The following is a 14,090-nucleotide window of genomic DNA, read 5'->3' as shown; positions in this document are numbered from 1 at the left end:
TCCCTTGACTAGGACCAGGACCAGGAGACATCCATCTTTTGTGTATCCTGTGTCACCTTCTGGTTTTAGAAGCTGGATTAAAAAAACAGGCATACATGTATACTCCTGACAACACAGTGAAGAATATGGCAGGTAAGCACTAAGCAGGTTTACAGGATACCAGCAAAAGGTTTGCTAGTCTGATCTCTGGTAAAGCCTGTGTCAAAGACTGCTTATGTTCCCCTGAACATTGACCGGACCTCTGTGTGTTCTTTATGTTTGCCAGCTAATTCTGAGCTAATATTTAGTATTTACACAAATAGAATCTAGTAGGCAGTATGCCATTGTGGTTGTGGTCCTTGTAAATGCAAACCATTCATTCAATATAGATTTGATAGCACAGTCTGTATCGGAACTGAATTCAGTTTAATTCACAAACAAGATTACCAACAGATAAGTGAAGGAATATACGATTAAGCGACAAGATTTTGTTAAAGGGTTTAAGACAATAAAAGTTAAGATCGAAGGCTATAGCCTACATTGAGGAACAAAAATCCACAATATCTATCAGCTTATTTACCTTCCTACACAACAAGCAAGAAATAGAAAACCAACAAATGAAAAAATAGTTTAAAGTTTAAAACAGTTTCAAAAGTGGGCACATCACTGATGCATAAACCTTTTACGTCCCAAAACTTGAACAACAACAAGAACGTTCCGATTATTTCACAGATAATTTCTGTGTTTTGTGGGATGAGGAATGGGATGAATCATGCTTAAAGACGCCAGAGAAATGTGAAGGAATAGCGGATGAAACAAACGATGAGGATGATCCCAATGCCAAGGGCAGCGTGGCCTAAGCGCCGAGCCGTTGCGCTGTTCCGACAAGCAGTCTCCAGGTCTCCACGTTTTACTGCTTTTCTGGTCTGAGAGAGAGAGAGAGAGAGAGAGAGAGAGAGAGAGAGAGAGAGAGAGAGAGAGAGAGAGAGAGAGAGAGAGAGAGAGAGAGAGAGAGAGAGAGAGAGAGAGAGAGAGAGAGAGAGAGAGAGAGAGAGAGAGAGAGAGAGAGGAGAGAGAGAGAGAGAGAGACGGGGAGCAGGGTAGTTGAGATGGGAGAGAAAATGGGAGAGAAAAAGGGATTAGGGTTGAAGAGATGTGGGAGAGAAGAGAAAGAAGGAGATTTAAGAAGAAGGTTGTATGGAGAGGGGGCCAGGAAGGGAAGGGATTGAGAATAGAGGAAAATAAGTGAGTAAGGAGAGAGACTGACACGAGGGAGTTGTGACACAAGCCAGATGGGAAATAGAAGAAAAGAGAAATGGCAAATGTTAGAAAATTTGAGAGAGAGAGAGCGAGTGAGTCATGTGGGCGGGAACAGATAAACATGGCAGAGTTAAGCAATATGTAAGGGAATGAGCAGCCTGCAGGGGGAAGGGAAAGAGAGCAAAGAGACGAGAAAAGTGAGTGGGGGAGTGTATGGGGAAGGGAAACGAAGGAGGGAGAGGGGGTGAGAAGGTTAATTGAAGGGAGAGGGAAATAATGTAGAGAATGTGAACAAGAAGGAATGAAAATACGTGTATAAGGAGGCATAGAGGAATGATAGTAGTGGAAAAAATGTCACAAGAGCAGGAAGTATAAGATATACTGTACAGGAAGCATGAAAGAATGTTTATTAAAGGATAGGAGAGGGCGAGGATGGAAGAGTGTGGACAAGTGGGGGGACAAGTGAGGTCAGGGAGAGACTGTGAGAGGGGAAGGTTGACTCTCACCTAGAATGAAAACACCAAGGATAGGACAGACAGTAACATCGTCTTGTTTCATGGGGCCCTGGCCCTGACAGTGGTTTTGTGGGTCAAAGCACTTCTGCATAGTGGTGACATCACTGATGAGCCCTATTATACCCTTTATTAGACTCTTAACCTGGTAAGCAACTGCCCAGAACAACCAGTCTTGTTAACACTGAGCCAGACTGTCCCAGCCAGTGGTGGACAAAGTACAGTACACAACCCCAGGAACCCAAGCTTTCTTGGACCCCAGGAAGACTAGCTGCCAGTTAGGTGGATACTAATGAGGATAAGTTCTAATGAACAAATAAACCCCATTACTTAAATTAATATTTGTCTTTGTAATATATTGGAGAAAAAGTCATAAGTTTAAAAAAGAAAACAAATACACAACTAACCTCCCACTCATGAATCCACTACTAAAAACGTTAGGTTACCACCGAATTTATGTGATGATAACATGACATAATCTGCATACTGTTGACTCTTATACATTCTCCTTTAAAGTGTGTGATTACATATCTTGGCTGAACCAGTCAGTTGCACTGTTATTTTACTAACCTGCACCAGTGTTTTGCTAACCATCTTACGTCAAGTGGCAATGGCTAATAAGATGTTGTAAAGCCTGATTTATACTTTGTCGTTCGACAATCTTGCACGACAGAGCATAAATTTGGCATAAATCTGTGGAGATTATTATCTTTAAATGTTGTGTTGAGAGAGCCAAAAAGGGAGAGAGTCATGTGGCCAATGAGATAAAACTACATATTATCATAGTAAAGGAACTTGATTGGCAACATTTGGTAAGAGTGATGTGTTTTGATGATATACGTGTAAATACATACAACCACATGTAAACTCCTCCTTTACCTAGGTTTGAGCATTTCTCTACTTAATTTTACTTTTCTGTTATATATTTTCTTTTCTGTTTTTTCTCCCTTTGTATTTTTTACCATTGATTGTCCTTTTCCCTTTCATAAATGTTTTTAATATCTTCTTTTGTTCTGTGAAGCGCATTGGGTTGCAGTTTGATTGATTGATTGATTGATAATCTGCATTCAGCTATCAGTCCACAGTATTATATTAATTTATAGATGCAAACAATATACAAACTATATGCCCTGTAAAGGCTAGTTGGCTGGACTTACATAATGGGCCAATCTTTGGTATTAAAGCTGCACTATGCAACTTTCCTCTTCTACCCAGGATTTGAACCCGGGTCTCCTGCATAAGTGCTGATATTTTTTACCATTGAGCTAATAGAGCCTGCCTGCTTGCTCAGGATCAATTAAACCTTGACCTTCAGGTCAAAATTCAGGATTGAAACAGGATTGTGTCAGTCACGTCTCACCTAGACACAGGATCTAAATGTCTCAATAGAAGAGCAGGGATACCAAATACAACCACCCCAATTGCATAAGTTATATTGTATTAACCTACTCTACCATACAGATAGGACAAAATTACATTTTATTCATTAAAAAAAGTTACATAGTGCCACTTTAAGTAGTAGTCAGGTAATAGAGGTAATTTAAAAAAGAAATAGAGCACAATAGGTTTCTCTTTCAATATATGTTGAACTTTATTTATCAAGCAATTTGGTATACTGTATAATTTCATATTTGTATATCAAAGGAACAAACATGACATATAAAAAAACAACACACAGGCAGAATATGTTTTCAACAGCTGACAAGAATTGGTTTGTAGAAAAGGACAGCAACATGACCCCAGAGTCGCCTGAATAAACTTTATCAATGGTTCAACTAAGCAATATTACATACTAAAATAAACTCTCACAAGCATAATACAATACAATACAATACAATGCACTGTGTAAATTTAACCAACTTAACTTACAGTTGAGCACTGATGCTGAATAGAAATGATGCTGAAGAGAACGTTTACATATATGGAATCAAAAGATTTGCATCAGCAGTAGTAATAAAATAATATGATTTGTTTATTCTCTCAAACTTCATTCTATTGTCTCATACAAGGCTGCAATATCATTTGTTTTTGTTAAAGTGCGGTACACTTTGGTATTTCCCCTTTAGGAATATAATATATTCAGCAACTCTAAGGCAGTCATGAAAAGTGTCAAATTTAAATAATAATACAAAAGCAAGTCAAACAAAAAGGGCTTAAAGGAGTTATGGAGCTTTGGAAAAAATATATGAGTTGGTCTCTTTGGCTGTGTGTGTGTGCATATGTGCATGCACGTGTTTGCATTTGCATTGATGCGTACTGGATATGAGTATTTCTTTATGAACAGTAAAATCCTCAGTGTGAGGTTTTAGGATTAAAGAAAATAATCAATGATATACAAAATATTGTTTCTCTTCTGCTCATTGGGATTTTTAGAAACATAACTTTAAATTGGAAGTTGACAACTATTTACGAATGGTACACTGTGATGCAGTCTGAATGACTTTGTTTGGTGGCTATGGGGACATGGTTTTAACAGCGCTTATGCATATACTGTATAGCATTTCCCAAACAGTGGGTCGGGATCCATATTTAGGTAGTGGACCCATTTTAAATATCCCCCCCATTTTTGTTTCTTTTTATTATTTCAAAAGATTATTATTATTATTTTTTTTATCCATAAATTCCAAAGTTAACTTTAAGAAGACGTGAAAATAGCCGATCTACAAGCTCACAACGCGTTGCAGAGCAACACGTTGTGAGCTTGTAGATCTGCTATTTTCACTAGCTTGGGTCCCAGGAAGACATAAAATTTCTCTTTTGGGTCTCAAGCTTTGTGAACCACTGCTGTATAGGCCTGCACACTGCACAGCAAGCAGAAGACAGAAAAAGGAAAAAAACGAGAGCGCAATAGTGATAGGAACTGAATTCTAATACTCTATAGAGTTGATTAGCCACTTGGTATGATTTGTGAGGAAAATCTTTTAAGATTTACCCATGTCCAATCAGATGTCTTGAGGAATAAACCTTCAGGGTTTATTAGACACGTGTAGGTCTCCAATCAGAAGGATTTCTTGATTTGATAAGTGCTTCTTGGGGGAGTGCGTGTGAAAGTGTTAACCACTTTCACTTTTTTTTTTTTTTTTTCACACCCCTCCCCCCAAAATAGTCAAAATTGCAGATCGTTGCAGCGAGATGAGTTCCACACTGGTAGAAGGGCTATTTGGTTAATCAATTGGTGGATACTCTCTTCAGATATCACTACAGTATATGAAATTCTTCTTGCCATTCCCATTGACCATATTCACGTGGCGTATGAAGTAAGAGCAAAATGGTCACCATGTGAATATGGTCATTGGTGGGGTTGGTAAGCCAGCGGTGAAGTGGGAACGGGGATTATGGGAAAGAAGCGGGAGGGGGAATCAGTGCATGGCAGATACGATGAAGACGATGATGGACAGGATGAAGACAGTGAGGCCGATTCCCAGCGACACATGGTTCAGCGTTCTGGCAGTCCTGCTGCTCCGCTCCGCCACTTGCTGGTCTCCTGTCAGGTTGGCATCACGGGCCTGAGGGAGGGAGGGGTGGAGGGTGGAGGGATGGAGTCAAGGAGAGGTGAGGGTGGGATGGGATAAAGCAGGGAGGAGAAACAAGAAGAGAAAGGGATCAGGAAGGACGGAAAGAAGGAAGGAAGGAGAGAAGAAACGGGAGGATGAATGGGAAGGAGGTACAGATGTGAGGTTTTTATTTTAGAGAGGGATGGGGTAGGAAAGATCAGTATAAGGTCGGTGACAAAATACGGGGGTAGGAACGGGGGCAGGAATGAAGAAAAGGAAATAGGTAGAGGGGGAAGAAGAACACAGAAGGGAAAGAGAGAGTAAGCATTTTTGAATGTGACGCCGACCATGCAGGCCATGCAAGTTGTCCTCCCCAGCATGACAGCACTGTAAGCAACTACCACAACACAAAGTAATGTAAACATGGGTCATCATGCCCATGAGCTTTGATTGGCTACCGTACCTCTGGGATTGTGAGCCAAAGTAAGATTTGAAGCCATATTTACCTACATTAAGCCCCACTCGCCAATAGTGTTTGCCCAATGCTAGTCCATTGTTTTCACTCCATCCTTCCTGACATGCAGTTGCTAATCAGGTCGGCCAATGTTCAGGACATAAGGACTTAAAGGGTAAGACCACTTTGGTAGAGGTTTGGGTTGTGTAGTTACCTTGCCATGATGTAACTCCAAAGGTGGGCAAGAAATAAAAGATAATTGCTCCATTGATTAGAAATTGATAATTCAAAATATGCTCCTCATTGACTTACATTGTACGGTAAAACAGCTCTTATAGCACATAAATGAACCCAAACATAGCCGATTGAGACAATATAGAGCATCACCAAACCCAGTACTGTTTGTTTTTTTAATAAAAATGTCTTAAAAAAAACTTCCTGTTGATTTTACTATTTGAAGATCTGGATCCGGATCCGCGGATCCAGTCCAGGTTTTCTACTTATTCAAAATGGCAAAATCAACAGGAAGTTGACATTTTTATTTAAAAAAAAACAGTACTGGGTTTGGTGATGTTCTATATTGTCTGAATCAACTTTGTTTGTGTTTGTTTATGTGCTAAAAGAGTGACTTTGAGAGCTGTTTCATCGTACAATGTAAGTCAATGAGGAGCATATTTTGAATTATCAATTTCTAATCAATGGAGCAATTATTTTAGATTTCTTGCCCATCTTTGGAGTTACATCATGGCAAGGTAACTACACAACCCAAACCTCTACCAAAGTGGTCTTGCCCTTTAAGCTTGATCTTCGACTGGTGGGGGGATTCTCGCTGACCCCCACCCACATGGAACCTCTTCTTATGTGAAATACAGTGTTTAAAAAGGTGAACTGAAATGTGACTTTAGTACTGTCCCACTCCCAGCCGAAGGGCTGCGAGGAGAGGGCTCCCTGCTATGATGCTGTTTGTTGTTGCTGAATAAACCCGAATGATTCTGAACCTGATCTGGACGTCTTCTACACTTTATTACAACCAGCGGGCCTGGTAACTCTCCTCATCTACTATATGGCTATAGTTATGCTTCATTTACCACATTTATTTGGCGAGCCAGCGGATATTGTTGTGAACCCTTTTCGGGATTGCACTTTACGATCCACGATATGGTTGGCGCATCATACAGTTGGTGTGCCTTATACCTCCAGGTACACAACGCCCGGTACAGAATTGCACAGATGCACAAGCAAACAAACAACGACAACAACAACAAGCCCACGTTAGTCTCAACAACCAAAACTGCACAGCAGCAGTGTTATATTATATTACAAATATGTACCTGTATGTATGTAATATGTGTATGTAAATATGTAAATATGTACCTTCATGCATTAACCGCACCATGGCAGTGTTAAATAAAGCCATGCCATACCTGGAATTAGCGCACCACACATAGTATTGCATTCTGATGTATTGCATTCTGATGTGTTGATAACAAACATCTCACATGGTGCTGTTACTTTGCACATGCTAGATGTGTCACCCTTCTGGCTCATAAGGTATTGAGATGTAAACTTCAGAAATACCTTTATGACATGGCAGCTCATTCAACAAATATCTCAACCTATTTGAACAGCCCCCGTCACCATGTATGGAGATGAGGGTTCTCCATACATGGGGATTTGTAGATTTATAGATATTTTTGAAGAAAGGTTGATCTGATTAACTTTCACACTGGGTACCTCACTCCTTCGGGGCATTGCCGATACACACGTCAGGTTTGAAGTTCGGAGGTCGGATGGTTCTCAAGATACGCAAAGTTCAGATACACACACAGAGATTCTTTGCATTTATAGAGATATCAAATAAAATATACTTAAGCAGTTATCAGCTTGCCCGGTGTTGCCAGGGTTATTGCACTGACAACACGTTGCAAAGCTCAGTGTTTTTTCAGGTTCCGTCCGGTACCTAGCACTGGCCGGGTTATTGCGTGGGTGAAACAGGCTCTCTCTCCCCCTCTCTCTCCGCCTCTCAATCTCCCTATCCCCTCCCCTTCTCAATCTCCCTCTCCCCCTCCCTCCTGGGCATATCTGTGCGCCCGCCGCAGACACTTCCTACCACTTCCGTGACACGTTGTGAACTTGCAGATCAGCTAATCAGGCTTTACTTTGCTGCTTACTTAATGTACTTGCAGTACTGCTGTATTTTGTTACTCTTTATATGTTTCACCCACTGGTTTATGAGGCCTGTTTTCCACTGTGTATTCTGTGCACAAATGTGTAAGAGCAATACAAATGAGCAAGTGCATGCAATACATGCGGTAGACAGGCAGACAGTAATCACTCTAATTGTGGCTGGAAATATTCACACTGGTCACACTGATTTAGCAGATGTGATAGAAAGGACGTCATATCTACACCATTGGCGTGTCATATTTTGCCTAATAGATGTACGTTCGCCTGGGCTCTCTCTCACAGGGTTCTACTGAACATTGTCTCATGCGTAGTACTACAGTATATTTCCTTATTGGCTGTTTCAGTAATGGGCAAATCCTTTTTTAATTCATTTAGGATCCTGTCTCCTGGTTTGATAATCTAGAAATTGGATAACGGTACTCTGCGACTTTAATTACAAAACTAGCCTGTGGTTTTAATCTAATCAGCCCTCCACCCCCACAAACCTGGCCCGCCTATTAAAACAAGCTTGAGCTTTGTTTTTCTGCACCATAGCTGGCGTGAGAAGGTGCTGTCTGCCATTGTAAATCCTGTCCTGATTGTCAGCAGCTGTTTAGAAGTCCTTGTTCCTGTAAGGCCGTTTCCTCCTCCAAAATCTGGCCTACTACAGAGCTGCACCCATTACACTGATGCTACTCTCTAAACCTAAAACGTCATCTTCACCGCACCATTTCAAGTTTTGCTTGTCAATCCAAAGCTGCTTCTGCTCTTTAATATCTATCTAAAATCCCATGCCAGGGCAGGAATTTCACGATGCCCTTTTCTTGCACTGCCAAGCTGCCAAGATTTCACTGTTTTCTCCTAAGCCCTATCGTCCTGTCAATATGTTTTTTGGCACCAGTTGTCTGTGGTTGAGAGTCTAAATTATTTTTGGACAACACCAAGTGAAACGTCGCTGCGCACATAACCAATAGTAGGTTTGATTTCGAGGCTGATATGAATCGTGCACAGCTTAGAATGCTGATGCTTTTGACGAGGGGAGAGAGGGGGGGGGAGAGAGAGACAAAGACGAGACAGAGAGATAGTTGCTGTTTGATTAACGTTACCAGCTTAAATGAAACAATTGTAACAGACAGGAATTTTGACTGTAGCTACTGTACTTGTATGTGGGTGTCACACGAGTGTCCATGAGTGTGACGTTATGTTTGAGGGGGAGAGAGCTCCGTACGTATGTCAGTAGGCTAACTCCACCTTGCCAAACAATTATGTGATATGTATCCATCAAAAACGTCTGTCTAACATCCCGAAAAAAGGTGCAGCAAGGGTCCAACACGTCCAATTGACTTCCAACGTATTTGCAGTAATAATCATGGAGTATTTCCCAAGTGAAGGTACAACCATTAACAACCATTAATCTCCGCAACCCGAGGACATGTCATGTGTGTGTGAGAGTGAGAGAGAGAAAAACTTGTTGGATAACATTAATGTGTATTTGGCTAATCAAATTAATGATAAATAAAGTTTGTCTTAATCTTATATCTTTAATAATGAATAAATACTATATTTTAGGCTAAATCATGTACAATCTACTAAAGTCATTAGTCATTACTGCAAGTCCAATCACAATTAATCTTCAATGAAAATGAAAATACAATAAAACCTTGAATCTGTGAATGCTCATGTGATTTATGTGACCTTTATTTCAATCAGTGAAGTGCAGTGTTGAATGTGAGAAATATTGAGACCATTATGACTTTGTAGAAATGTTGATAATTTGCCAATACATTATTTTGTGAAATAAACAGGTTATATGTCACTGATAGATATACTGTAATTGTACTAGCCTATATTAAAATGTAATCATACTTAAAGGACAAGTTCACCCATTTTCAAACTATCTTCATATAATTGGTCCTCACTAATGCTCCTGATAAAATGCTTTTTCTACTTGGTCTTTGTCTCATAGGTGAGCTGTCTTCAGAAACCCACCTACCAGTGACATCATCGTTAGGTAGGTCATTTTCTTCTTTCAAATTTTACATTTTTATCTTTTTATTAACGCGAGAACAATGACTTCCATTATAGCATGCTAATTAGCTTGGATTCCCCATCGATGATGTCACTGGTAGGTGGGTTTCTGAACTGTCCACAGCCCTACTCTGAAACACAGACTGAGTGGACAAAAATGGTACCATATTATAATGAGCATTAGTGAGGACCTATTATATGAAGATAGTTTGAAAATGGGTGAAGTTGTCCTTTAAGGATGATTACATTTTAATATAGGCTAGTACAATTACAGTATATCTATCAGTGACATATAACCTGTTTATTTCACAAGTCGTCCTTTAACCTTTAAGTTAAATGCATTGTTTCTGTGGACTTAAAATCATTGTTTTATGATTGATGGCCTTCCTGCCCTGGCATTTGGCCTTTGTGCCCTCAAAAAATGTACAACACCAAAGACCAAGTGGCCTTGATCCTAAAATGACGAATTTCCAGGCCGATTCCATCATTTTGTAAAAAAGAAAATCAGTGTGATGCCTTTAAAGTCATACTGTGTAACTTTTTCAATAAAAAAGGTTATACATCTATACATAATCTATACATAAATCTTTCAATATAATCTTCAATTTAGTCCCTTGTGAAGGGACTGACATGTAGAGGTCTATAAATTACGCACAAAAATTCCACACTTTCCCCTCAAGAGGGGAAATGTGGACCTATTTTGGCAGCCTATTTCGCCGACCTATTTTGGCGCTCACCGACAAATCTCCCGATCTGACGCAAGATCAGGCTTCGCTAGCCGAGGGTTTTCTCAACTGTGTGCGAAAATTACAGCGAGAACTGGTGACCTAAGATGACGCATCAATGTTGTCAGTTAACGCACAAAAATTCCACACTTCCGCCTCAAGAGGGGGAAGTGCTCGCCGCCGATAAATCCCCCAATCTGACGCAAGATCGGGCTTCGCTCGCCGAGGTTTTGCTCGCTGTGTGTGAAAAGTACAGCGAGAAGATCCAACCGCGATCCTAGTGCTCGGCGATGCCTCCCAGAGCCTTTCTAGATATCTGGTTTCATATTTGGCTATAGTCTTTAAAACCAACACATCTCACAGAAGACACTGATGTATCAAGCCTGAACTCCTCAGGCAGGTTGTTCCAGAGTTAAGGAGTCCTGACAGCAAAGCCACGGTCACTATTTGTCTTCAGCCTCAACCAGCAGGTTCCTGCCCAAGAACCTCAGACTGCGCACAGGCTCGGAAAGGGTTAATAACTAAAGAATATACTTCGGGACCAGGCCATGAATTGCCTTAAAAGTAGGGATAGATTATTATTTAAAAAATTGCCAAGACTATACTGTCATCCAAAGCCTGCCCATAGTAACTACATTTTAGAGTATGCCTAGTATGGGATTGGGTGTTATAATCTTTTTCTGTTCTGCATTAGCAATGTCATGTTAGACTTTTCCCCCCTGTCTTCTACGGTGCTTCCTATGGTGCTTCCCTATCATCTATGGTGCCTCCCTGTCATCTATGGTGCTTCCTATGGTGCTTCCCTGTCATCTATGGTGCCTCCCTGTCATCTATGGTGCTTCCTATGGTGCTTCCCTGTCATCTATGGTGCTTCCTATGGTGCCTCCCTGTCATCTATGGTGCTTCCCTGTCATCTATTGTGCTTTCCTGTCATCTATGGTGCTTCCCTGTCTTCTATGGTGCTTCCCTGTCATCTATAGTGCTTTCCTGTCTTCTATGGTGCTTCCTGAGTGAACAACCCTGAGTTATACCTACTGTAGTTTCAAGTATTGTTAGTAGAGTTGTTTCGATACCGATACAGTATCAGAAAAGCTGCCGGTATACTGCCTAAAATGCTGGTATTGGTGAGTATGCCAATCTATGCCATTCCGATACCACGTCATTTATCACATGATATTTCATTTACAGTAAACAATTATTTTGTATTTTTAATGCTTCAGTTGATGTTGCACTACTGTTTTATGCTCTTACTATACTATTTACATTATTAATCTAACAGATTCCTAGATTTGTTTGTTTCGCATTGGTATCGGATCGGTACTTGGTATCGACGGATACGCAAGTTGCAGATTTCTGTTATTCAATCTGTGTTGTCTCTCTCTCCACCCACTTGAGTTTCTTTAAATGTTCGATATGTCTGTCTATAGAAGGGTGTTTCAAAGTGTGACAAATATCGCTTAACATCATGATCATTCCGTTTGGATATTTGCCTGTTCACCTATTTGCTTCCTGTGCCTGCATGTCCACCTACACTTGCATATCCCTGCATGCCTGCATGTGTCTGCCCCCCCCCACCCTTCTAATAATGTGCTCATATTCTAACGTATGTTTTAGGAGGTTACATGACACCCTAACTTCCCTAAGTTCTCTGACACCCTCCCCACTCTATTCCATAAGTTCAGCTTTCTGATTATTTATTGGCCAACTAGGACAGCAGTGGCTATGGGGTTGGCAGTAGGATGTGGGGGTGGCAGTAGGATGTGGAGGCATTCCATTCCATGACATTTAACCTACATGTGCTGTGGTTAACATGGGTCCAGCAGACCAATATAGTAGCTGGTTGTATACTAGAACACATGCATGCACGGCACACACACACACACACACACACACACACACACACACACACACACACACACACACACACACACACACACACACACACACACACACACACACACACACACACACACACACAGTGTGTGACAGTCTTTATGTATCCTGGGGTCACATGCACGTGTCCGTTGTTGTTTATATAAGCTAAATGGGCGTAGCCACAGCTTATTTCAGACATGGCTGCCTCTTCAAAGTGGTCTCTGTGTGATTTTGTTTTCAAAGCTGCAGTACGTTCCTAGCTGTTTAATAGCCTCAATCTAGGTTAGTTTCTGTGAGTCTTGAATCTGCTTGGGGCCTCATCCACATAAAAAGTTGCGAAAAGTTTACCCGCTTGCTGAAGGGACACTGCAACTGGCCCTTGCAGATACATTTTTTACATGAATTAGCCACTTAAACCTGACCGCGCCACTGTTTTTCCCTCTAGTCTACACCTTATCTCTTTGCTGAAAATAGACAGACAATCTACAGGCTCTAAGCTTTGCAATGCAACTCGTTGTGAGCTTGTAGAGCTGCTATCTTTGGCGAATGTTCCTAGGGTCTTAGGGTTCAAGTGCTTTAAAGAATGTTTTTATTGTGCATGGTCTCTGAGTGCAGTGTTGCGAAGCTTAATTTCCCCACACACTATTAGGGCTTGCATTTTTGCCACCAATGACTGAAGAATGAGATTACCACAATGTGTCAGAAGTGGTCTACTAATCATTTTAGTTCAGATAACCGCAACATTGTTTATAGTGCTTGTTCGTTTATTATTTTATACTGAATATAAATCAGGCATATGAAAAGCGGCACTGAACGGCATCCAATTTTGCTTAACCACATTCAACCACGCAACCCCAACAACCTATTTTGGGCATGCCATTACTGTCAACATTTTATTTAAACTCAACATCTTCTCTCCCTGTCCATGCCTGTATATTTCAACTCAATGTTTTCCGTCCCTGTCCATGGCTCTCTATTTAAACTCAACGATTTCTCTCTCCATCCCTCTGTTTGTCTCCTCCTTTCCATCGTCACTCGCATTCTTTTTTCTAGTTGGCCTTCCAGCTGCACTCCATCCGCATGAATACTCTCTTGCTTCACACTCCCACACATGTAAACATGCTCACACACACAGTCACACAGTCACGCACACGCACACACACACGCACACGCACACGCACAAACACAATGCCGGGCATTCTGATAGAAATCCTAAACAAAACACAACTGTGGCCTCTAGTCTCTCTGCTGGTTGCTCATCTCTCTATCTCGTCTCTCCTTCTCTCCTCTCGTTCAAGTTTGAATCATTCTCCCTCCCTTGTCTAGCTCAGTCCCTCATGAGCCCTGACCTTTTCTCTCTTTCTTCCCTATATTTTCATCTCTCCACACATCACAATGACAACAAAGCTCTGCATTGTCCCTTAACCAGAGCCATTTAGAAAGGAACTGCTTAACAGAATACCAATGTAGAAGCTCCACTCATCAACCAGCTTTGGAAGAGGGTTAACAAGAACAGCTGCTCTCTCCTCTCCCCCTCCTCTCTTTCATGTGCCTTCTTTTTTTCACTCCTTCTTTCTCTCAGTTTAAAATGTCAATA

At 41.1% G+C, this 14,090-nt stretch overlaps 1 protein-coding gene across 2 annotated transcripts in view; it reads right to left on the bottom strand.

The window, feature by feature from the left end:
* Window positions 1–388: 388 nt before the first annotated feature.
* LOC308084586 (uncharacterized protein) overlaps window positions 389–14,090 on the bottom strand; it is a 29,658-nt gene continuing 15,956 nt past the window's right edge. The window contains exon 3 of one of the 2 annotated variants that reach the window (XM_080427307.1): window positions 389–905. In XM_080427307.1, the coding sequence (XP_080283433.1) occupies window positions 756–905 (150 nt within the window). In that variant the 3' untranslated portion in view covers window positions 389–755. Of the gene's footprint in view, window positions 906–3,339; window positions 5,258–14,090 lie in introns of those variants that run through there. The other variant, XM_080427308.1, reaches the window with a different exon arrangement.

This window comes from Gymnoscopelus braueri (genome assembly GCF_963280865.1).
Source record: "Gymnoscopelus braueri genome assembly, chromosome: 4".
NCBI lineage: Eukaryota > Metazoa > Chordata > Actinopteri > Myctophiformes > Myctophidae > Gymnoscopelus > Gymnoscopelus braueri.
This window is presented reverse-complemented; position numbering and strand designations above follow the sequence as displayed.